General features: G+C 40.6%; 1 protein-coding gene across 1 annotated transcript in view; it reads left to right on the top strand.

Moving 5' to 3' along the window:
- The window catches only part of LOC117025251 (zinc finger protein 474-like), an 84,940-nt gene that overhangs the window by 42,079 nt on the left and 16,198 nt on the right, over positions 1-26,663 (top strand). The window contains exons 3-5 of the mRNA XM_033111091.1: positions 5,510-5,690; positions 8,503-8,650; positions 25,790-25,877. Coding sequence (XP_032966982.1) covers positions 5,510-5,690; positions 8,503-8,650; positions 25,790-25,814 — 354 coding nt within the window. The 3' untranslated portion in view covers positions 25,815-25,877. The remainder of the gene's footprint in view (positions 1-5,509; positions 5,691-8,502; positions 8,651-25,789; positions 25,878-26,663) is intronic.

The following is a 26,663-nucleotide window of genomic DNA, read 5'->3' on the forward strand; positions in this document are numbered from 1 at the left end:
ATGTAGACTGTTTCTCATCTTTTATAAAACTGCTGGTAGTGGCTTCCATTTTAGTTTCAATATCTTTTTTGTTAAGATTCATGCAATAGTATTTAATGTTAGAAATATTTTGTCCTTCTGACCAATTGTTACGCTCCCTTCTATAAGGTCTATTAACTATTGAGCTGTGTAGTTCACTGTGGTTTCCTTTCAACCTGAGCTATCAGGGCAGGGAGGTCATCAAGAACTATTTGAAGCTATTTGAAATAAGCATCTTAGTCTAGGTTTTCTGGAACTATGTCCATTTTTCTTCTATCAATACTTTTCTTAAGGTTGTCAACCAATCCACTCTCTTTTCTTGGTCCTTATTCTTCCCCCGCCCTTGCTTTAATGGTGGTATTATAGCTACTTATTTTAAATTGTACAAATGCATGGATGGATGACAAGTCATGTAGCATGATTAAGAGAAAAGTTGTTAAATGTTCACTTTCGTTTGCACTGTGCAGTCCTGGCCTAAAAGATTGAACATGAGGTGTTCCTGACAAAGAAAAGACATTAACAAAAAGGATACAAAAAAATGCTGCATGGAAAATAAAATGATAATTCCAGTAGTGGCCAGCAAAATGATTGAAAACACATGAAAGTGAGCAGATTCAAGTTAAAAGAAGTGCACACATGAAAGCGTTCCCTGAAGTGTTCAAGTGCCTCTGTCTATATCCAGCCTAAATAGACTTTCCCAGGAAACTGAAAGAATAAAAGCAAAATTGTGATGAGCCCTGATAAACTTTTATATGTAGGGGCATGTGGTTGAGCCCCACCCACTCCCACACACAAAACCGTTCGCACCTGACATAGCACTTATGTCGATTCAAAGATTACCTTTTTAAAACGAGATTTACCCTAATGTTAAAAGAGTGATGCCTTGCCCCCAAAATATTTGAAGTGTTGACAGGAAAAAGTTGATTGACTCTTTTGCTCTGCAGAAACTTTAGACTTAACGACTTCCCCCTTTACCTTCCTTTGTTACACTTTCCTGGAGTTGGCAGTCCCTGGCAAGACCCCACGTAGACAGGCCGTTGGGCAAACCTTCCCCTGACCCTGCCTTGCTCTGTTATGCCACGTGACATTAGCACAAAAGCCAAGAAGGGCCTTCTTTCTGCCAGGACTGTAGTTTCCTCTTCCTATTCTTCCTCTCCACCCCCCACATCCACTTCCATCTGAAAACACTGGAGAAAGAGGCTAAAGGGTAAAACCTTGGCAGTTGGGGTAGTGGCAATAACCACAAGTCGGAGATTGTTCCACTTTCCTTGGAAGTTTCAAAGTAACAATCCTGAAATGAAGGAAAACTACCAGAGGTTCTCTTATCTCCGTTCAGACCCATGAGAATGGGCTGTGTCTGGGTTGCTTGCACTTGCCTAGAGCATGGCTTAGGAGTAAGATGTTCAAAACCCAAGAATATGGAGTATGTTGTAGGTTCAACTGCAGTTCAACCACAAATATACAGCACGCGGCAAGCTTTGGAAAATATAATACAGAACAGCTTAGCCTTTTTATGGTATTAATTTTCTCCCATATCCCTTTAAGTTATTTTGTGCATGTCTTCTGGCCTCTGTGTCTGCCTGTTTTCTTCGAATTTTTCCTTCCAAAAGAAACCTTCTGACAATGTGAGGTGAATGCCTTCATTTTATGACCCATGCCATTTATTTTGCTTATATGCTTGGTTACATACTGGAGTTGGCTCATACTTTCCACATGGAATTTTAATAAATTCATTATTCTCAAAGTAAAAAGAATAACTTCTCATTTGTAAACTAAAAACCTGCATTTAATTAATCTTTCAAGTCAATAAATATGTAAAAAAAAATAGTAAGGAACTATTGGAGATTTTGAAAATTATTGCTCTTTGGTCTTGAATTTCCCAAATATTTTTAAAGTCACCTTTTAGGTGTTAGATGCTACATGGCTAATGACAAGGAATGATAAACGCTATTTAGTTATTTTGATGAATGTAGCCTTTTGGCATAATTCAGTGCAGAACAGTAGAATTAAAATATTCTATCTCAAATAATGTGCTGTTCTAAAAACTTGGATCATCTAGGAAGTAACTTCATTTTCCATTTTGCTTGATCTGTATTAACTGTGGATTTACTCTGCTAGAATCTGCTCATGTATACAGAATTTGTCAGTGTATTTCCTTCTGATTTTGATCTTGCTCTGTGCTCTCTCCACTGCAGGTGTAACCCCCAAGAGTCTTAGCTCACAGCAGGCTGATTCTAAAGGATGCACATATTTACTATGTTTTATTTCCCCCAAAGAGACTCCACCCCTAACTTAGTTTCTGCTTTCATACCATCTAGTGCTACTTAAGAACATATTGCAAAAGGTCATTTAATTCCACCGAAATTTCTTGCAGCTGAACTTAACTGGATCTTTGCCATTATTGGGCGAGTATTCTTCCCTAGTTGCATCACTTACATTCCCCGCAGTGCCATATCTCAGTATTCTTAGCTATTCTGTTTCCCAGAATTTGAATCTCTTCATTTTCTGAAGATCACTTTGCTTCATCCTCAGAAGACTAAATTCGTCTTATGTGAGCCCCACTAGCTAGTGCCTCCCATCTCTGCAACATTTCTCTAACTTCATCTGTTTCTTCTTCCTTCCCCTTCTTCAGAGGCTAACATTCTCAACTTATCCCGCCTCCTCCTGCTTCCTGAGATCCTTTTTAAAATTGATTATTCCTTTTCTTTTAGGCCTTCAGTCTCTATCTGCGAAAGACACTCCTACCCCAAAACCAGCAACAAAACAAATCGTTCTTCAACTCCACTTATATCTCAAATTTTCCTTCTGTTTGGAGGTGCAGTCTTCTTGTCCTCTACCTAATCTTTAACGCTTAACAATTTAGTTTTTATCCTTAGTTCTCCATTGGAACTGAACTCTCGAAAGTCACAGATTTATAATCTATTGGTAACCAGATCTAAGTAACTTTCTCAACCACTCATTCTTTTGGAGCATTTTTTCGAAGTAGATGACACCATCTTTCTGGAAACCAGACTGTTTCCAGAATTTTGAATGAGTCTTTTTGTCTCCATGCCCTGTTTTTTTTAACTGCAAACTTGAACCTTTATCTCTTTAGGCCGCAATTTCCCTTGCCCAATCTCTTTAGTGCAGATAGTCTCCCAAGAATTTTTCTCCACACATTCTCTCAATATTCCTTTTCTAGAATTGCCAAGGTTCTAAATGCCTTTTCTGTGTGAATAGCTCTGAAACCCAGTAATCCTGAATTGCAGGCCTCTATTTCCTGTTTTGGCAGGATTTATTCACATTTCAATCTATTAATATGTCAAACGCAACAGGTCAAGAACAGATTCTATTTTTTTCTCCTTCCCTAACCTACTGTTCCTGTTTTCCCCCCACTAAATAACAATCACCATGTTCCTTGTTACCTAGAATAAAACATTGGTGTTCTCTTGGACCCCTGATTTCCTTACCCACAGAGCCATGAACTGTGAACCTCTCAGAGATATGCTGCTGCCCTGCTAGCCTGTTTAGATAAGTTGCATCCAGACTAATTTTCTTGAAGTGCAGCTATATGTGATTCCTCTAAATAACAGTTCACTAACATTTTGGTTTTCTTGAATAATTTGTACCTGCTTTTCATCTCTCAGCTTTAATTTCCCATATGCTGCCCACCGTTTCCTCTAGATCCATTAACATATTTATTATAATTGCTTTTAAAATATTAATTAAAATAATTATGTTTTAAATAATTATTTAAAAACCCTGATAATTCCAATATCTAAGCCATAACTTGGTCTGGTTATATTTAAGATCTGATAATGATGGGTCTTATTTTCTGTGTGTGTGTGTGCATATGTGTGTGCGCTTTTTAATTTTGATCGAATGTTGGATGATGTGTGCAAGAGAACAGTAGATTCTGAGGTAAAATATACTTATGCCCAGAAATGGATATACCTCCTCTTCTGTCAGGCAGTGAGTATAAGTGTTTGTGTCAATGGAGTCTGTAATTTAGCAAGGTTTGGGTCTTGCCATTATTTTAGTTACATGCAGTGGACTACAGCCTTAAATTCCCCAGGGGTAAAGTGTCCCTGCCTTGTACTTAGTGTAAGGCGTGGAGCCAAAGGGCCCCTCCCAGTTTTCCTGCTGCACTCAGATTTCTGTGGACCCTATGTGCCTGCAACAGAGAAGGAATTCCTCTTAGTGTTCCCACCCCTCCTTAAGCTGTAGACTGTTCTTATCTCGTACCCGGTGCCAGGCCTAATTCTCCAGCTCTAGCCTCAGATTTAGGCAGCCCCGTGTTCTTGATTTGGTGATGGTTTCTCTCAATGCTCATGCCTCTCTCCTGTGTTAGACTGTCACCTCTAACTGTCAGGGTTCCTGGGTGTCAGACCTGGCATTTCATTGGGAGACTTTATATAGACAGTCCCTGCGTGCCTGCTACTCAGTCGGGTTCTCACTGAACTATCGTGCTCTGTTATGAGGCAGACAACTTCCGGCCATAATCACGTAAAGCTGGGGGTGTGGAAGGTTTTCTCTTGGGTCTGCTGGTCTATCCTCAAACTTGGGCAGTCCTGTTAGTTCATTAATTTATCTTGCAACTTTGAATCTCCAATGAGCTCAGAATGTATGATTCTGTAGGTTATCTAATTTGTTCTCATTCTTTAGGTGGAGGTAATATTTCTTGGAACTTTCTACATCCTAGACAGAAGCAGAAACTCCCTACTGCATTTTATCCTTAACTCTTCCTTAGGTTTGGTTCTCATAGAAACAAATGCTAAGGAAAAAAATGGAGGACAAGTATTTTATTCTATTTGGGAGGTGACCCCAGGAAACCCCAGTAAAATAGTGGGAAGAGAGACAGGGAAGAGAAGGAAGCCTATATAGTGAACTAATGAACAACTGTGGTGCAATCCCAGTGGGGACTTCTGAAAGACTGTATGAAATCATCCTTGGGGAGGCAGCTGGGTATTTATCCACCAATTTCCATCTGAAATTGATTAGCTACTCTGGTGGAGCTTACTCCAGGTCAAAAATGGTAGAGAATCACAGGTGTTTGCAGAAGAAAGTTGTTTACATGAGGGAATGCCGGCAGGCACAACACTGTCTGTTATAAACTCTCCAGTGACATTTATCACGTTATTTCTCAGACATTAGGGTACTAGAGCCTTATATTTTTGAGAAGACGATCTATACCTGATTTATCGTTGTACTCTCCCAGCATGGAGACTAGTCAGAAGACAATTGAAAATACATTTTTATAAAGTACCAATATGTAGAATTCTGGTTAGGTCGTCTTTATGTCCTATCCTCCTCCCAAAGTCACATCCTGACCCCCACCTTAATCACTCAGGTAACCTAATTTGTTCCCTTAATTTTCAAAAAGGTGAAATTCACCAGACTGGTTGGAATTAAATATATATATATTTTTCTAGCTAATTTGAATATATTATAATTTTAAAATTTAATTTTCAAAACTGAACTTTATCTAACAGATATTTTCTGTTATTTGCAGCCAACAATGATCAGGCGTCCACCAACAATTGTTTGCTACATTTGTGGTCGTGAATATGGAACAAAATCTATTGCCATCCATGAGCCACAATGTCTGAAAAAATGGCATAATGAAAACAACTTGTTGCCGAAACAGTTAAGGAGACCAGAACCTATAAAACCCCAAATCACGACCATTAGTGGTAAGTTTTTAGAAGAAAAGACTTGAGTTCATAAGGAGAGACTTTTCTCTCTGAACTTATGAATAGGGATATTCTTTTCTTTCTTGTTCAAACTGAAATCCCCAACATATACTGTCGTGGCTGCAGCTGAATAGAAAAAATAGTTCTGAAATGCCTGCCCTAAGTGTTGTCTTCAGATGCTGAGACATAAAGACACCACATCCTGGAAAAACTGTGCAAGGAGAGGGACCTACTTAAATTTACATATTTCCCCAAAGTTACTTTCATATATTATCAAACATAATACTTAAAAAACATGAAACTTAAAGAAACGTTGGGGACATCTGGAGACATGTTTTCAAATATGAATATGTCTTAGTGGTCATAGAGCAGAGGTATACCAAACTCAACTGCATTCAGGGTCCACTAATCAGGTTTCAAAATTGGATCAATTTCTCCGTGTATGAAAAAAGGAAAGGTGGGGACTATGGTGAGCTAGAGAGAACTAGCTCTCTCTAAAGGAGACGGCTCCTGCCCAATTCCAACTGGTGTTATTAAGAAATTTAACCTAGTGTGGTCATCTTTCAATAATACAAAAGAAACTGGAAATCTAGAAATTTATAGGAAATGTCAAGATTTTAAAAATTTTGCCATTAGTTCTTTGCTAAGCACTGCAGAAGCCAAATGAAACTGGAACTCCATGCACTACCATGTGTGGTCTGGTTACAGAGCCTTACGTTTACTCATTTAGGAAATGAGAATAAAGGAGTTCAGAAATTATTTTTGTCATACAAGCTCTGATTTTCTCATCTACCATTGTCATTTTCCCAGTTGATCCTCTAATTACCTTCAAAGGAATATCATTCTTAGTTTTTTAGAAGTATATCATTCAATTCACTCATTCTCCTTATGTAGCTATTGATTTTCAGAGCTTGAAGTTACCTCAGAGACTATATCATTTCATTTAGTCCAAAGCACTCTTATTAGATATGTGATCTAAAGAGAAGTTTTTTTTTTTTACAACCCATAGAATGGAATTTAGATTGTAATGATAAAGTTCTAGATGCTTCTGGAATTCAATGATTCACAGTTCTTGCTAAGAGGAAGGCTCTGCATACAGGTGGGAAAACAGCTCAAGATGAAAACATCAATCCATTGAAATTAGAGCATCTGCCCACAAAGAAATTGATTACTTCAATGAAACTCTCTTCCCAGAAATTCTTATTGGGTATAAAAAATGTGGTTCTTTTCTTCGGATCTTTGTCACTTTCTCTGCTTGAGCATAATTATCACAAGTCTAGAAGAGGTGAAAGAAATGACTGGTTTGAAAGCCCTGGTGGGTCCCTCCACTGTTATTGCCCACAGATGGAAAAGGTAGGTCCTATAACAGCACTCCCTATAATTTTCCTCTGGGCCTCACGCTATTTTTGTTTCCTTCCTCTCTAGACCGAGAGAATCCCCACTACCACTCCCACCCCATGGACTTACTGTAGTCACAGAGTTCAAATAACACTTCCCCCAGAAACAAAGTCCATGCCCTCTGCAAACACTTTTAGAAATGTGATGAATCATCTTCAAGTGAATATCAATGAACACTCGGACATTTTGAGTCCATATTAAAACTCCCAAGTAAGAAGAAAGTCAGTGCCATTCTTTTTGCCACAGTTTTAAAAGCACTCAAATTACATCTTCATATCCTACGTAAAAAGTGATACTTGTTTTGTCCAAAGGAGAAATGACTAGGTTTGCCAGGGTTTAATTTTCCATGGAGCAAAAAAAGAAAAAAATATTAGGAGTAGGCATGTTAAGAAATCTAAGGTTTGCTATGGTTGTGTGAACCATTATACAAATCATATAAGAATTGCCTGGGTTTTAATGAAATATATGTGCTATGAAAATGATAAAAAACTATGTTATATGCATTTTGAGGGCCTGGCTACATTTGGGGAGGGGGACTATTTTGTGAGAGTCGAAGACATAGTCAATTTGATGTACTAAAGTTATTCTATTTAAATAAGGTTCACTAAAGCTAAATCCCACACTGTTCTCTAAAATAAAGCCATATGCCTTTTTTTCCTGTGCTCTGCCAATGAAGATTATACATCTTTCGGTTGTCTTTATTGTTTTCATAAGGGCACTTCTTTTTGTCAGATTAACCATTCTGTTTGCATTCTTCACTTTAATTACTTTAAGAATCCCTGAGTTTATGGCTTTAGAGAGATGATAAATTTTTAGGATATAATTTATCTTAAATTCACTCTCAACTGTCAGTTTTGGCCTCTAAAAACATTCCACTGAAGGATTACAGAAGAGGAAAATACAAATACATGTTCTTTTCCCTTTGTAAGTTTATATTTAGAGTCAACTGAAAGAAGGCCAAAAGTTATATTTGCAAGATAACAATGTGTAAGCAGATATGTTAATAATTAGTAAAGAATGCATATAATAACACATAAAACGATGTCTTCCCCTTCTTAAAATCCAATGAGTGAAAAGCCTCTAGTACATATAGTTAACTTTATTCAACCCTTGTGTGAGAAGTACTTTTTTCTTTTTCTTTCCTTTTTCTTTCTCTTTCTTTCTCTCTCTCTCTCTCTCTCTCTCTCTCTCTCTCTCTCTCTCTCTCTCTCTCTTTCTTTCTTTCTCTTTTTGGCAAAAGTAATAGGATTTGTTTAAAGCCTCAGTCAACATGTATTTCCTGCAAATATTTTCCATAAAAAGTAGAATATAGTTCTCCAGAATGAAAACTAATCCATTTTACCATTTTCTTTTCATTTTCTTTCTGTTTTGTTCTTTCTAATTCTTTTTTTTTCTTTTTTCTTTAACTTTCCAGCCAAGGGTTTCTATGATCTCGAAGCCTTAAATGAAGCTGCTTGGACAAGTGCCCAGAGCCAGTTGGTTCCCTGTCATATTTGTGGGCGTACCTTCCTGCCAGACAGACTGATTGTTCACCAACGATCCTGTAAACCAAAAGTCGCCAAGTAAAGTCCTTTCTCCCATGAAAGTGTTACAGGAATTAAATGGTTTTGAAAGCGATTGGGGTATGGTGGGAAGGAGGAAAAGTTGGTGAAGAGAGGAAGCCAGGAAAACTGGGATGAACCACAGGCCGTCTAGCACAAGAGCCCCAGAGTGCGTTGGTGGTGTGAGTGTGACCAATGTATGGTGGGGCACATGATTTTCTTCTAACCAGCACAGCATGTCATAGACACACTGGGGGCCATGCATGTCACACTTTTGTCAGGCAGAATTACAAGCGGGCTGCCCTTCATCAGAGCTGGCATTTTTGTCTCAGAGCCAATTGTTGCCATTTTTCTCCCAATCTGTTTTCCTGAACGAGATTTTGAACCTCACAATTAGGACTATTATTCAGTGAACAGTGGCTTTGGGTGGCAATTTCAGGCAACTCCTCAGTCCCAAGAAAAGCTGGATTCCTTCCCATCCTTGGGCTTATTGAAATAGCATGCCCCTCCCTGCTTCCTCTGATCCAGGGAAGTGTTTTTAATTGAACTATTGATTTGGAATCTTATTTTGTTTGTAAGATCATTCAACTGGAGAGACATTCAAAAAAGAGCTGAAGACTTCAAGTGTTAGAATCCTATAAGACTCGTTTTCCCTTACTAATAATGCAATAGAGAAATTTCAGAACCAGTGCCAGCCTCATATGTCAGGGGACTGCTGCGCTGCGATTCATCAAATGGGTGGAGGTCCTTCCTTCTGCAGAAGTGCAGCAAGAGTTCTACATGCCCTCATAGAGGTTTATAGGTGTTTTATTGTTGAGGTCTAAAAGCCTGCCAGGAAGTTCTGTGCCTCCCCACCCAAGCTCTATGCACAGTAAGTGGGTTGTGAAACTGCGCTGTGTTTTAGAGTCCTTGAATGTGTATTCATAGAGACAGGGCTGTCCTGGGAGGAGGCCAGGGCCAGGGAGGTGCTCTGCCCAGGAAATTCTGCTCCCCCAGGCAGAGCTGCTTCGTCCGGACTCCCAGCAGTTTTGCTTGAGATCTTTGTTCCTTTGGTGGCTGAATTTCAGGGCCATTCTGGATTCCCTGGGTTTCTGCAAGCTTGCATTCATGACTGTACACAGCACAGTTAGCTCCAAATCATACAAACAAATATATTCAACCTAATATTTGGGTTATACATCTCTGGATTATAAAAGGTTAGGTTAGGATAATGGTGCCGATTAGTTTTTTTTTTTTCTGCTCATTCCAAAGGAAGCAAGAGATGAACTTTTAAAAAAGTCTTTGGGTACCCTCCCATAAAATGATTGTCTTCTGAAAGACACAGTATGTAATGACACATAAGTAGATGATTTAGGTTTATGAACAAAAATGACAACATCTAACATATAGTAATTATACTATGGCTTAGGCATTGTGTTGAGTGCCTCCTATGTATCAGTTTATGTAAATCTCACATCTACACTACAAGTAGATATCATTACCTTTATTTTACACATGGGGAAACTGATAGACTAAATAGTCACTCAAGGTCATGATGAACTTGGGTTAAGGAATGCAGCAGGGAAGTAAACTCAGGACTGTTGGGACTCCAAACTCATAATTTTATTCATTGCCATTTGTATGCTAGAGATCGTCATTAATTATACTAATTATACTAACGCAAATGAGCTGACAAATATGAAGAGTTTCGTGCAATGTTTAGTACCTGAGGCAATTGGGAATCTTAGCATACATACAGGGTGTCTGCCAGTCTGCGTTTATCTTAAATTGAGGTGAAAAGTAATGTTCGAACTTCCTGGTGTTTCAAAAGATTCTTCTGCATTCTGTGAAAGTTCCAAGTCAAAGAGCAAGGAAATAAAGAAAAAGTTCTGGCCTCAACTTTGAAGTGAGTTGCCACTCGGGGTCATAAAAAGAGAATCTTGAGCACTTTGCTTTCAAAGCATGACAAAAAAATAAAACAAAACTACTTTATCTGTAGGAATTATGAAGTCTGTGACTTCTTGAGGTGGTTGCAAAGAGGAGCTTTTGCAGGACTCGTCACTTCCACAGGGAACTGTGAGCCCGCTTGAGGTCTATCAAAGGACTGACTGCAGGATTCCACTCCCTCAGCTGGCCTGCAAATATCCCATGGAATTAAACCCAGAGCAATCTCAGTGATAATGACATCAATCTCAGAGTTCCCGCCACTATCAAAGCAAGTCATCAACATCTCACCATAACCAGGAAAGAGCTCACCCGCTCTCTGCCAACTGCCCCTCCCTCCATTAGTTCCCATGTGTGCAGAGCTCTGTACTCTCAAAAGAAAATAATTTCTTTAACAATGGTTGGCACCTCCATGAGCTATGACTTTGAACTTTGAAATGGTTCCCATAGATACACTCCTAGATGATGAAGAGCAGATACTAGATGAAGGTGCTTGGAGCTCTTACACTCACCCAGGCAGTTATTGATCTGGGATGTAATGTTTTTACAGGCATCAACAACAATGTAATTCCCTCACTGCTCTCTTAACTGGTGCTGCACAAACTTTAATTGAATTCCCTTTTAGCTGAGGTTATGGGAAGAATTCCAGAATTTTTTGATGCTTATTTGCACATGAATTCACATCAAAGATGCAGGGCATGTCCTATCAGAAGGGAACACTGGGGACTGAACACGCATATCCTGGTAAGGGGAGTGGGAAGAAAGGATCTCCTACTGTGAGTAAGCACGGAAATCTGTTGGAGCTCCATATGGAAGGTCTTCAGGCAACCTCCTTATCAGGCAGCCCAGGAAGTATTTCCAGGTCGGGTTCCAGTACTTCCAAGAATGGCTCCCAGGTGACACTGCTTCAGCCCGGGGAATACTGGCCTGAGCCCTTCATGGAAAAAGAAGCTGCTACTGTTAAGCAGACCCCTGTATGTACAGGGAAGAGATAGAAGGCAGGTATGCAAAGTCCTCTACCCTCTGAAAACCTGACAACTGCCCTTGGTCTTTCTGTACTTCTTCTAACATTAGTAGCATTTTTTTTTTCTTTACACCCCTGTCTAAACCAACAACTCGTATGGCTTTAATCTTGTATCAGGTCAGGGCAGGAAGTTCAGCCCTTTCCCTCCCCAATCCTGAGGGGTCCATTCCCTTCTCTGGCGATGGTCCACCTTCTTTTATCATTTCTTACTTTCCTACTGACTCACTGTCTGGCCCACACAAACTGCTATGCCTGTTTCTGCAGGCCCTGCCCACTCTCTGTGAGCAGTATAACCAAAAATGAGGTTTTCCTGCACTTGGAAGAAACAGCACAAATGAAAAGTAGTCAAGTTTCCAGGGGGGGCCAAGTTGGGTGTTGTACAGAGAATGTACAGCAGGAAAAACACTGCTAAGTTATCATAGGATGGTACACGTTTATGCTTAGTTCTTTTATTTTTTTTTTAATAAATGCATTCAAATAGATACACTCATGGAGAGAAGGATAATGTTCTCTACACCCAGACAAACATAGTTCTTGACTTAGTTCTCTTAGTTCAAATTCACCAAGGTTGAATTTGAATGGTTTAAATTTCAAATACTACTATTTTGGGTATAAGAGAAAGATGGAGGTGACAGGAGAGGTGCTTGGGGGTACAAGATTCCAGAGTATCTCTGATGATGCCTTCTAATTCTATTTCTGGAAACACGAGGTTAAGCCAGCATGTATATAAACCAACCGCAAATGTGATCAAAAAGCGAAACCTGTCCTAGGCATCACAGGGGCTAAGTCCTCTCGTTGTCTCACACTGCTCACCTCACAGGCCAAGGCTTTTCAGATGATTCTTAGTTGAGAAGGTATTCAGTAAAATAATGGCCCCCAAAGACGTAGATGTCCTCCTAGTCTCCAAAACTTATGAATATATTGCCTTACATGTTTAAAGAGACTTCAGACGTGGTTAAGGTTATGGGCCTTTTGATGGGACGCGTGTCTCAGATTATCAGGGTGGGCCCACTCTACTCTCATGAGGCTCGAAAAGGGGAATAAGAAGGAAAAAGAGTGGGTGAGAGAGATGGCAGCATAAAAAGGATTCAACAACCTGTGCTGGTCTTGAGATGTAAGGAACTATGTGCAAGGACCAGAGAAGCCTCCAGGAGTTCAGGGCAGCCCCAGCAGACAACCAGCAAGGAAAATAGAACCTCAGTTCTATAACCACAAGGAACTGGATTCTGCCAACAACCCCAATGAATAAGGAAACAGATTCTCCCCCGGAGCCTCCAGAAAGAGATGCAGCCCTGCCAACGACTTGTTTTCATATGTGGAGTCCGAGGTTGAACTTCTGACCTACAGAACTGTAAGAAAAGAAATGTATGTTGTTTAAGTTATTGAGTTTATAGTAATTTGTTATGGCAGCAACAGACAACTAATGGAAGAAGCATCTATGTGCCATAGAGCAGGACCAATAAAACTTCCTATTGATCAAAGAAGTAAAGCCCTCAAATCCATGAGGTTTGCTGGCACCTCCACTGCTTGCATTCGTAAGAGGGCCCCATAACTAACACTCGGTTGGGGCAGTGAGCCCACGGGAAAGTGGCTCCAAGTTTCCCCACCCCTGAATACACAGCTATCTCATACAACATGTACAAAGTCTGGATACAGATTTTCAATGTTCTGCTTAATTACTGTAATTTTAAGTTCTGATAATATTTTTAATCATAAAACTGATTCTGCCATATGCACGTGCTTGTTTTAAAAATAGTCGGTGGACATATGCCTTTGAATTATTTGGTAATTGACTTTTGGTGCCGACCCTATGGCCTTTCCCTGCCCACTGTCCATCCTTTCCATGAGCTACAGAAGCAAAATAACTGCATGAGCTGAAACAGTGGATGGTTATTGTGGGGACAGAGCCCCAAAAAGCAGTTTCCAGGCTCTCGGACTCACATAGAAAGGTGCTGGCTCAGGTAGTAAATGGCTATCGACTGCGATCAAATGGCCATCAGCTGTGGCTAGTTGGCCGTCAGCTGTAACCAGTGAGCCATTAGCCATGAATATAACTGCCGTGGCTGGGCTAGCAAAAAAAGGGGGAGCTAGCAAGAAGATGGTGGCTGAGCCTGCAAGCGGCACAGTGAGGGTTGAGAATTGTGTTGCTCCTGGTTCCTGTGTCTCCAACCCAGCCACCAGTGAGAGTATAGTGGTGTGACTCCCCTACCTATGGCTCCATGGGTGTTCCTTTTTGGCCTAGCCATATCCTGCGTTTTTGTGTGGGGAGTGGGACCAGAGACCCCGCCGGACGCCCTGCATGACACATGGCAAAGTCGGCAGGATCCCCTGCACTACAGTTATTGTTAGAGGAACCTCTAAATAAGGCACTGACTGAAAAATAGCCAAAATGCCCAAATTCTGAAGGTGTCAATATTATGGTTACAGCAAATCCCACAGTTCTCTTTATGATTTTTACCAGGGCTTTCCTGAGGGGCCATGTATAAATCTAAAAAATAGGCTGGACCATCAAAATAACTTGCTTAAAGTATATGGAAAGGGTGGACAAAAGCACCTGATTTGAGGACCAGCATTCAGCAAATTATCAGGAAGAAATGTGCCTTCATGTCCCCTCTTTGAACCTCTTTGAACCCTCACTCATCAAGTTTCTCTAGGACTCCACTGTCCCATCTTCTACCGACTACTGCCCAGATTTCTGTTTCTTTTGGAGCAAAAACTCAAGTGCTCCATGCTCCAGACGTCCCTCCATCTCTCCCAAACTGCCCTTCAACATTTTACTGCCTGTATCCCTTTCTCAACTTTTCGCTAGGTATTTCACTAAAAAGAAATTTGAGAAAGTCATCTATGCTAAGGGGGTCCATGGAAGACAATGGGTTAATGTGTTATCCTTTTCAGGTGATATGGTTATTTTAAAAGAAGTTTCCTAGAAGCACTATGTCTTTATCCAAAGTAATGAAATCCATGTGGTGGAATTTTAGGCAAAATGTTGGAATGAAAGTCAAGAAGGCATGGGGAGTGGGCCTCTCCTTGGCCACGAGTCTCCTTTATCACGACACCCAGACTTCTACCAACTCCACATCGGTGGAGCGGAGGCATCACTAATAGGCTATCCACTTACAGCTTGTATTAAGGTGCGCTAGGTGCTGTAACAAACAAATCCAAAACAATATAATGGCTTAAATAAGACAGATGGTGATTTGTGCTTTAAAAATGGCCTGCACAAATGAACAGTTCAATGAATGAGGGGTCTCTCCTTCCTGATGAAGGAGATGAAGAAGTCTCTGCCATTTCTACATGTGACACTCCAAAGTTGCTCTGGGAGGTCCCCTCTTTTCAGCCCCTCCACAAAGAGAAAATAACATGGAGTTACCCATTGCACAGCTTAGTACAGGGCCAGACCTGGAAGAAATGCTCATGTTTTCACTCACATTCATTGGCTAAATGTCAGTCACACGGCTTACTTTAGTGCAAGGGAGACTGGGCATTGTGTTCTCACTGTAGCAACAGGAGGAAGAGGTGAGCTGGGATTTGGAAGAACAGGTAGAAGTCTCTGTTATGCACTTCAAACATACATCTATACATGTCTTCATGTGAGGGGACCACTTTCCCTCTTGTGGAAAATTGACAATATTTGGGCATAAATCCAGGAGGGTAAGACATTGTTCTTACCATCAAGGCAGACAGGACTGGTAAATTGGGACACAAAAAAATTGAAACTTAAGAATTGATGCCATTTTTACATATTGTAAATAAGAGCATCATTCACATTTGAAGGATTTTTTTTTTTTGAGGAAACAATATAAAAGACATTTTTAATATGCAAAGCTTAGTCCTCGGTTTAGTCTGATAAAATTAGTTGCAAAGAGGAGATAAATAATTTTGCAAAAGAATGTGAGTAGCCACCTTTATAGTGGGGGGAGCTCCAATTTGGAGGAGTTACTGAGTAAACCAGTTTTTCATCCTCTAGCTAAAGACTGACCAAAAAAAAATTGAGTTTGAGACTCAGGACTAGGTCCAGGGGAACTCCCATCTATATGAGGAGGGGCTAAAACCATAGCCACGTGCCAACAAGACAGACTGAGGTGAGAGACAGCACGTAGGGGACTCCCTGCATTGCGATAAGAATGGTGGACTTAGGAACAGTGGTCACTGTTCTCAAGTGTTAAGTGTTCCTTTCTTGCATTCTGGTTCTAACTCTGTATAATATCTTCAAGCCTTCACTCTGCATTATTGTTAGCTCTGCTGGGGTGTGGGATAGGGTTGTGAAATAAGAGAGAAGCCAATGTCAATACATGGACAGGAAGTCCAAGAAAGCCCTTGAAACTGCACGGAACGTGCCAAGCAGCCGTTAGGAGCGACATAGGACAAGCAACAGCCAGGACAAGTGCGTACTCTCCCGTAATCCTCAGAATTGTCTGAAGAGAGGTCGGTTTTCGGACAGCATCGAACGGGGGCTTAGATCTTGATGATTTGGCTGGCAAAGGGATATGTAAAAATGGAAGGTCAGAGAACATGGGTATATGGTTAAACACGCTCCAATTAAACATTGGGGAACAACACAAGACTGTGTGACTGTGCCAAGTGGCGGTGTACAGGCTCTAACTCCTGTGACCAAAGCAGATGGGAGAACTGACATCGTTAAGAAGACCTCCTAGCAGAGGGAGGTTGGAGCTGGCCCTGAAAGGATGAACAGGTAGAAGCAGTTGGGGTATTAATGGACACCCCAGGGAAGAAAGCCACAGAAATTGTGGTCTATTCCAAGAATTGCAGCGTTGAATATGTTTTGTTTCAACTCTAATTGGCTTGTTTTTCTTTGTCACTCCCTCGGGTTTGTCTGCAGGATTTCCTGATACCTTGATAAGGCCTGTTACTTTGCCTCAGTCTGTAGATTTTCTAGACCCCAGCTTCCTGTCTAATGTGCCCATTATTGATGTGCTAACCCATTAATCCCTTTGGCTCTCGGGCTACCTGTCAGGGTCTGCAGTGGATGGTCACCTCTGTCTGTAAGCAGCCTCATTGGCTAACACTAGGGTGCAAGTACCAATATGAGCATTTTTCTAGATGTGCCGTAAAGTGAAATATAGTGGCAAGCTCTACATCCTTTATGTTGATAAACGACATTGACCGTGGGAAAGATGAGTACAGATCTTTAGACTACTGCATCCACTTATAAAAAGTTATCAAAGTTCACATTTCAGTTACTTGCTCTGGCTAAAGCTGCCATTTTTTCCCTCTTTTTCTTCTTGCATCCTGCCCAATTTCTATCACCTGTATATTTTCCGGAGAGATGAATAACCCAGACCCAGAAGGTGGTAAAACAATGCCATGTACCTTTTAGCGTTGACGGTTAGAGGGAAACCCCACATACAGCTGGGGCAATCAGGCAAAGCTCTCAGAGGGTTTCAAAAGTAGGCACGTTGTGTGGAGGTTTCTGGGAAAGCAACCCAGACAGCAGTCAGGAGCCACCAAAGCAAGGACAAAGGGCTCATGCAGGATTTGCGTACAAGGAAGGTGAGAGGTGGTGACAGTGAAGAGATCGGAGCGGTCACGGCTTCCTCTGTCCAAGCCCTCAGCTTGCGGTAGGTGCCGAAGCAAATCGGACAAGTTGTTGGACTTGTCTGTTTTTGTTTGGGAGGGCATCGAATAAGACAACCTCTAAAGGAAAAACGAGTGTGAGTGAATATAAAGGTTAGGAGGGTTATAAATATACCTTTCCCATTTTGTTCCCAAATTTGCCTTTTCCCAATTTCCACTCTCACAATATCATTGTGTCTATCCCCAATTTCACTTCTCTTACAAGCAGGCTCATTTCACACAGCTCCAGCAAAAGGCACCCTCTAGCCAGAAGAGGGCAGTATTCGGAAGCAATGAAGACAGAAATCCTCACAGGGCAACCACAGGCTTCCCATTTTTTGTTTACTCTAGGAGCAAACTCTAAAAGGGGCATAAATTTACTCCTGAAGTCGTGTCCAGTGACTCTCTCCTCTCCCCCGCTCCAACTTTTAAAGGAATAATCATAAATATTTAGGGTATAGGTATCAACTTGGCTTTGAAATAGGCCATGTTTTGGTCAGTTTCCTGACAAAACTTATACAGAATATAGAGTACAAATATCTAGATATTGTGAGTGATTCAGGCAAACGGGTGCTTTGCTTAAAGTATGTCTGCTCTTCCTAATTTGGCAAGTTCGATTTGTATTCTACCCAGTTTTTCTTCCCCCCCCCCAAAATGATCATACAAGTCATTTATTAACTTTCTCAGCAAATATTTCCCAAGCACCTATTCGATGTCATATACTGGATGGACAATGGGCAGGTATGGAGATGGCTGTGACAAGGAGAGATACCAGATAGTATTAATGGAAGGTATGGGGTTGAAAGAAACTGGATATTTGAAAAAGGTAGAGAAAGTTCTAAAAGGGAAAGAAATGGGAAACAAAGAGTCCACCTACCCCATCCCCAGGCACTGTGAGATGTGGGATATGGAAATCTGACAGTGTCCTTGGGGACAGATAAGATTTAGTTAGAGTAAGAAGAATTCTATTGAACATTTAGAGAAGAAATTGAGGATACAGAGCATTTTGCTTATAACAACCTATGAGGCAGGCAATAAAGAAAGGATTTAGGGAACATGGGCAGCTTCATGATTGTATAACCTGTGCAATCACACAGAGCCCCACACTTAGAAGGGCCCCATTCTTGGTTTAATGTCATATTGTTACCATCAAGAAATTCTTCCTAATTTTTGAACAAGGGGTCCCACGTTTTCATTTTACATTAGGCTCTGTAAATTATGTAGCTGGAGGTCAGGACATGTGGAAGTCTGGGTAAAGTAAGGCTGGGGAATTTACAGATATGTCTATGGAAAAGAGTCTCCGTGAGGTTCTTGGGAAGCTTGAATTTCTGGTAGTGTTTACAAAAGGATGTCTTCGCAACAAGGTTAGTAGGGATGGTCTTTTAGGGAATGATGGTTTACAGTTCTAATTAAGGAGAAATGTCAGGAGACCCAGTGTTCTGGGAACACTTACTCTTCTGTGGGTCAGGAAAGGTGGGTCTAGCCTAGAGCGTTTGACCTCACTGAGGTTTAAGGGTACTTGGTGCTCAGTCCTTTTCTTTCTAGACTGCAGTGTAAAACGTAGAGGGAATCAAAGGGAGCTTTGTGGGCCTCCCTTAAATTCCACCATAGGCAATGCTGTATCTGGAAAAGAGGTGTCTCCTCTGGAGCCATACAGCCAGTTAAACATCTGAATGTGGTTAAAATATGTTAGCCTTTTCCTTTGTGCTTTCTGAGTATGATGTCTAGATAAAGAGTCTTCTCCCTCGCCAAGATTATACAGTCCCTTAAATTTCTTCTAACAGTTTTTATTTTTTATATGTAGTCTTTAATTCATCTGAAAATTTATTATATTGTGCATAGTAGGGATCTAACATTTTTCTTCAATGAAGTTCTCCAGTATCATTAATTAGTTTATCCTATATATAAATGGGTCCATTTTTGATGTTCCATTCTGTTCTATTGATCTATTTTCCTATCTCTGCAACGTTATCACACTGTTTATATGACGCTATATCTTTTGAGTACATTTTGATATTGTGTGGCAAAGGCCTGCTTATTTTTCAAAAATTTTTGGCTCTGCTTGTTTCTTCTTTTAGATGAATTTTAGAATAAAGCATGTCAAGTAACATAAATAATTCTAAGATATTGATTTGTATTGAATCAAATTAATAAATTCTCTTAGGAAAAATCAGCATTTTTACAATATGGACTCTTTCCATTCAGGAACACTATATGCAGTTTATGGTTAAAATCATAAATCTTCAATCCTGAATTCCATTCACCCACTCATGATAACTTGTTTTGCCAATAACAATCTTTTTGCATGTCTTCTACTATTTTGTGGAACCACTGGGCTCCCCTTTTCACAGTCATGTGTTTTCAGAAGACTCTGAGGGGCAGTAAATATACAGGGAATTAAGAGTGAGAACAGTAAAAACTTCACACCAAAATTCTGTAACTACTAGGAACTCTTGTTTATTTCTTAAATCTATGTTAAATTGAATTGTTTATTCTCTTAAGTGCTCTAGAAAAGATTTGCAAAGTTTTGTCTTTTGACCCTAAGATGTCCATCACATGTTCCTCTATAATCAGATAGTTAAAATACAAAGCCATATGAAATTAAGCGCCAACATCATTGCAAATCAATACACAGAAAAGCACTCAACATAGCTCACTCTATTTTTCAGGAAACCAAAATCTTCAGCAATGCCCATATTATAAAATGAGGATACTCAGAGAGAAGAAAATCATTTTTATCCAGCAATTAACTTATTACACTATCCAAGACTAATCAAGACATGTGATTAATACTATTCCCTTAAAATTGCATCCTGGGAAGTGTTTTCACTTAGGTTTAATGAAAAACACTTGGAAGCAATTAAGTGCTGTGGCGAAGTGGTTACTTATGATTCTTGTTTATGAATTAGCATGAGTTTAAAGAGTAGTTGATGCTGAAGGCTAAAGTTTTTATTTCTTTTTCATAACAATGTTCCATCCAAACTGAAACAGAAAGATTGACAAAAAAGTCAGAGGGTATTTAGCCTGCAAAGGAAGCCAGAAGCCAGAGCTGGTGAACTGGAGAGGCTGAGGGAAACCTTGGAGCCCAGCAGGTGGCAATAGAGGCTCTTCTCTCTCCTCCAAGTGCAGGCATTTAAAGTTATCCAGCTCTTAAACCATCAGGAAGACGAACCTAATTTCAATTTTCTAGGCTCTCCTTGTTGTCATGGAAACAAGAGTAGAAAGAGTCAGGGTAGACTAGGAGAAAGAAAAGCTTGTACGTAAAATCTGAGCCCTTGAGAAGGACTTTGCTTTCCCAAGTCACTGAAGACTCCTATTCATAAAGAACATGCATGTTTTAATAGCCCCTGTACATGTTACCATAATAAGAATTTTTTTTTAGTTGGGGAGGGACAATAAAATTTTAATCATCAATAGTTTTCAGCTTAATAGTAAGGCTCTTGGCAGACTGTTTGGTGTGGCCTATTAGTTCAAAGGGAGCTCATTGCAATGCTGGAACTACTAATGACTGTTATAAAAAGTGAAAAAATTTAAAACCCAAGTGTTTTCATGTAGAAAACTGAGAGAACTGAGTGTTACTCACAAGAAAGATTTGGAAGAAGGATATTTCAACACTAGGTTAGATTAGTGCTTTCAGGTCACACCTGGAAAAGAAGAGATTATTCTAATGGGTGTTTCTCAAAGATCTGTGTTGAAAGGAAACAGGCTTTTCTGTTAGGGTGTTTATTTAAATTTTTTAAGTATAGTTGGTGGAAATAGCATAGACTTTGGAGCCTACAGCTTAACTTCAAATCCCACCTCCACCAATTGCTACCCATGGGATTTTGAGTAAATTACTCATCTTTTTGTGCCTCAGTTTCTTTTTCTGTAAAGTTGAATTAATATTAGTATTTCCTTCATAGTGTTGTGAGTAATCAATGTAAAGCACCGTGATATTGTGATTTATAATAAGAAATATATTTTTTATCTTAGTTTCTGGTACAGAGCTCCTAAAACCCTTGGAATTTCTTAAGAGATGAGAGCCCACAGAGGTGTCTTTGCTTATGTTAATTAGGCAATTTGGGGACTAAACCTAAAGATGGGGGCTGGTTGCCAGAACAACCAAACACGTGATTGGAAGGGTGGACCCTTCAGTCTCACCCTATGACCTCTGGGGATGAAAAAGGGGCTAGAGTTTGAATCAGCTGCCAATGGCCAGTGACTTAATCGATCGTGTCTGTCATGAAGCCTCCATAAAAATTCAAAGGGATGGGGTTGGTGCTTCCGGGTTGGTGAACACATGTAAACGTGGGGAGAATGATGCACCTGAAAAGGGCATGGGAGCTCCAAGCCCTGTCCCCAGACCCTGCCTTGTGCATCTCTTCCATCTGGCTGTTCCTGAGTTAATATCCTTTTATAGTAAGCAATTTATCTGGTAAGTAAAATGTTTCTTTGAGTGCTGTGAGACACTCTAACAAATTAACCTAAACCAAGGAAAGGGTCATGGGGACCTGAAATCTATAGCTGGTCAATCAAATGCACAGGTGACGACCTGGACTTGGGCTTGGTGTCTAAATTGGGGGGAGAGGCAGTCTTGTAGTACTGAGCCCTGTAACACAGGAGCTCGACTCCTGGCAGGTTCTTGGATTTGGTGAGGCCGAAAAAAGACAACGGAGCCTTAGGCAAAGGGTTCATACCACAGGTATATTCTCGAGGGGGGCTGGTCGGTGGAGACACAGGAACAGTGTCCGCATATGAAAGGGCATCCGCGCCCACTGGGGCAATCCCTTCAGTTCAATAACATGCAGAACAAAGGAGACTTACAGCCAGCTGGTTACATCAGGGGGTCATCTAGGAGGTCTGAGCGGGCATGGGAACAAGACAATGGCCTTGTAAGCAAGGGCAAGAGCCCGGGAACTGTTCTCCTGGCCCTTCTCCTACCGCCCTTAACCTATGGGGTCTGAAACTATCTCCAGGTAGAGTGTCAGAATTGAGTTGAGTTGTAGGATGCTCAGCTGGTGTCTGAGAATTGTTGTTCGTGTGGAATCTCCACCCTGGTGGAATTAGGTGCAGAACCTTTAAATGGTGCAGCATCTTACAACGGTATTGTCACATGGAAGTACCGGACAGATATTAGCTATTGTGGAAGAGACACAGTGCTCAACACTTATTTGTCCCTTTACATTTCCCAGGCTTTACAGTTAGTCTAAGGATATGTGCCTAATTATAGCCAATGAACTAGAGCAGAAGGATTGAGGCAGATCAGAGCCAGTGTGCCTTTAAGATCTCTCTTTCCCTGATGAAGAGAACTTGGAGGCCTCATGCTCCAGATGGTACAGCTCCAAGATGGAGGAGAGCAACCCAACCCACATTATGACGATAAGGGTGACAAAATGTGTTACATCACGGAGATTTCAATGTTAATTTAGTACCACAACATAGCTTCACTATGTAAAGAAAACATAACATTTGTTAGAGTTTATGAGTATTTTGAATTCTAGATAATGACTAATAAAATGTTAAGATAAAATAAGTAGCAACTGACGTCCAGTTCTTAATAAGCAGAATGTAATCTCCATGAAAGTAGGGCTTTTATCTATTTTATTTACCACACGTAGAAACCTAATTACCCAAAATAGTGCTTGGCACATAATAAGTGCAGTATATATTTTGTGTGTGGGTACTGTGCATTTTCATAGCACTCGTCATATATTGTGTCGTACACAAAAAATGAAAACCATGGTCTTTGCCCTCAAGGAAGCTATAATCCAAATGAGGAGACAAATATACCTCAGCTGAAGAGGGCCATAAGGTCTCATCCTCTTTTCAGGGGCAACCCATATACAATTATTGATTGATGCTAAGACATAAAGGCTGGGCTTCTTGCCTTAATGAAAAGGCGGCTCTAGAGCTATCGCAGCTCCAAGTTCCCCACGGGATTACCAGAGGCTTTTGCTGTGACTATCACAGCCTAATGTATGTTTCTGCCCAATCCTGCTTCCCTCACTTCTCCACAGGTGTCAGTCCCCAAAGTAGGCCCAGTGCTTCCTGCATGCATATCGCCACCTCAAACTCTGCAAAAGAGGAAGGCTGAGACAAATTTATGGAGGGTCACACCAAACCAGAGGAGCTTAGACTTAATGGAGTAGGAAAAAAAGAGTCACTAATGACGTCTGAGGAAAGGAATGGGAGTCTGGGAAGGATTTGGCGTGGTAATGGAGTGGAAGGTAAGTGGAGGCAAAGATCCTACGTTTGGAAAGACAAAAATCACTTACAGGAATTCTGCTAAACAGTCTGCGGAGCCCTTCAGTGCAGTTCCACTGTCTAGACCCCAGGATATTTGCCTGAAATGTGTCTGGTATTTTGAAATCCACTTCACGCTCTGAGCTACAAGTCTAATGAATAAAAGGGAGTCCTTTCTTGACTCCATTTCAAGTAGGATCGTTTGACTGGAGATGAGTTTGAGGAATAGCCAAAGGTAAAAGTGAACTCTAGGTTTCTTGAGGAAAATCTCAGTATTTTGTGATGGTTCACAATACAGAATTGTGAGGGAATGAGGAACTGAAGGGAAGACACATCCTTATACGGAAAATTGACCACAGCTGCCTCATTCTTACCAGTCGGGTCTTAGTGTTCAGTGCTAGTGCTGACCACAGAATTAAAAACCAGCTGATAGGACTGTTCCGTGAGAGTTAGAGGGGGAGAGGGAGAGGGAACCAGGGAAGACAGCCAAAAGCATCTAAGTGGGCAAAAGAAGCTATGGAAAATATTGATCAATGAAAATTGCTGATTGATTGCCGTAATGTTTTCAGACAATTTATGTAACATTTAGATCTTTTCTCTACACTATTACGCAGATATTTTCTCTCTTCCTAACTTTCTCTTTATTTCTTATCTACTGTTATAAATATGGTTCTAACGATATTGGGAGTACCAGGATATCATGTCTTAGGTGTCGATTGCTATTAGCCTAATGCTCATTTGACAGAAACAACATGCAATTCTGGTAAATGTTATCGATGGAGTCTTGGGAAACTATTATTTTCACTGGAGCCGTTCTAGAAGTGGTGATTGGATATTTAAATAAGAAATTTGTAGAAAAAGTTATCCTTCTAAATTGTTTTTTTTAACAGGGCTATTAGCTCAAGTGAGCTTGGCACGCTATACTAGTGATCCCAGACAGATGGAGGAGATGTTATAGGGTGTAAATGTGGGAATTTATTTAGTTAAAAGAAAGAACAAAGGTGGGACGTCCTGAGGCTGGATATATGCAATGAATGTTTAATGTTAATGAGCCCAGTAGGATGGAAATCATCTGCCTTCTGAGCTCATTCACGGAGCATTTCTTGAGCCTCTACACCTTGTGCCAAGCACTGCATGGGAGTGTGTTTGGCAAGTTTATGAAGAATTAGTACTGATAAAGCTTTCCGAATTCAGAAAGATGAAGGAAAAGGTGAAAGAGGAAAAGGTGAAAGAGACAAAGGGTTTGAAAAGAACTGAAACTTGTAATTAGGCAAATTAGAAAAGCTGAATCTGGACTGAGTGGCTATTGTGAGAAACAGTTGCTCAGTGAAATTTCCTTGGAAAATTCAGGAATCACCAAGTGAATCAGCCGATGGACCCTGTGACTTCTGGAGGAGAGACATATGTGGTAGCATTTTGGAGTGGTTAGAAGAGTCTGTCCTAGAGTCAGGCTGCCTGAGCTTACATCTCAGATCTGTCACCACAACCACTGACTTTGATGAGGTTCCTTAATCTCTCCTTCCCTCGGTGCCACATTTGTGCCGTGAGGTTAATAGCAGTACTTGCTGGGACTGTTGCTAGAAATTAATAAAATAATTCATGTGAGAGCTCTGCACAATACTTTGCACTCTGTAAAAGTCCATGAATTGATTTGCATGTGTTGTATGACAGTAGACCTACAGTGTACAGGGAGAGATGTCACTGGAGAAATGAAAGGGGCACGTGTCCTTGGGATGCAGTCTTTTCCAATGCCCTCCCTAAGTTTCCTAGGGGATGGGAAAATCACCCAACACAGCAGTGTGAAGAGTAAAGCTGGGATACATTCTTTTTGGGATCATTTATCTTACTGCAGACATCCATGTAGACATGCAATTTCTTTTCTCTTCAGTTTATAGCTTATAGAGTGTCTTAGCTTCTGATAGACTGCAGGTACCTTCTGGTGAGACTTAAGCAATTTTCTCAATTTTTGCTTAATAAGAATAATTCATTCTAAGTGCCAAGTCAGCATAAATGGTTTCTGACAGATGAAACAGTTTATAAGTCCTCAGGAGCTTTTTATTATTCTTGAAAAAAAACCTACACTTACTATCTGTGTGCCCTGCAGGCCTGTTGTATGGGAAGGGCTCTCATTCTAAAGAACAAAGGCAGGCAACGGTTTAAAAACAAACAACACAATAAAAAGCAGGCATAATTGTCTTGCACGAGGGCTCTTTTCTACTCCAAACCTTCAAAATAGTGTTCACTTTCAGCATAAATGCATTAGCAAAAGCAGGAGTAAGCCAAATTCACAGATTTCCATGTCAGCACTTCTGGGTCCTTGCGTGACAGGTGACAAATGGCTTTTCTTTTTTTTCTTTCACCCTTGCAACCTCTGACATATCTGAACTCTTGCTCTTATATCTGCTCTGGTCTTTCAGGATAAACAAAGCTGCCACGTGTTAAGAAGAGATGAAGTAGACTTTCAAAGAGTTATTTTGATTTTTATAAGCTCCAAATAGGAATGAAGTAAAGAGATGATTTGCCCCAAATGACAGTATATCCTGACAGGGGAGAAGAATAGCATATTTGGGGGTTTTTCCATCTCTGTTTTCTATATCAGTCTGTAACTCCCATCTGATACGCCCAAGCCAGTTGATAAAAATGGTGTTCATCTCTTTCCCTCACTTCAGGCTGGACTCTTGGCTTTCTAGCTGTTCACTCATCTTTTTCCATCCTCTTGAAGTTAATGTGTGTGTGCGCGCACACTATGTAGAATACTGGAGGATGTCTTTGTACGTATCTTTGTGTATCTACTAACTTAATAAAAGCCCTGGAAAAGAAACCTTCCTGAGACATGGTGTTGGGAGACAATTCTCCACATTTCTCTCATGTTTCTGCACATCTTACGAAAGAGATGCTGACTGTCCTTTCTTCTGGACCATATTTTTAAAGATGTTTATGTTGTGAACAGTCTTGGACTATATCATGTCTCCCTCTAGAGCAAAGCACAAGCATGCTCACTGTTCACATAACAGATTCAGATTCCCCGAGCATAGGGTGCCTCTCCTGTGACATGCCCACTGTACGTATGGGTTTATTATGGCTCTTCTCCCAGTGCCCTGTGGGAACTGGGCCTCTGTGACCAGTGTAGAAGGGGCTGCTGCTGTTGCTGTGTGTAATAAACTGTTCTTTGTCTCTGATCCAGGAGTCTGGTGTCTTCTGCCAGCCTCCTTGGAATCGTGGCAAGCTAACTTGTTTGTACATGAATTGAAATCTCAGACCATGCCTAGTTCTTGACACATAGTTCCAAAT

Source organism: Rhinolophus ferrumequinum, chromosome 7 (assembly GCF_004115265.2).
Source record: "Rhinolophus ferrumequinum isolate MPI-CBG mRhiFer1 chromosome 7, mRhiFer1_v1.p, whole genome shotgun sequence".
NCBI classification, from domain to species: domain Eukaryota; kingdom Metazoa; phylum Chordata; class Mammalia; order Chiroptera; family Rhinolophidae; genus Rhinolophus; species Rhinolophus ferrumequinum.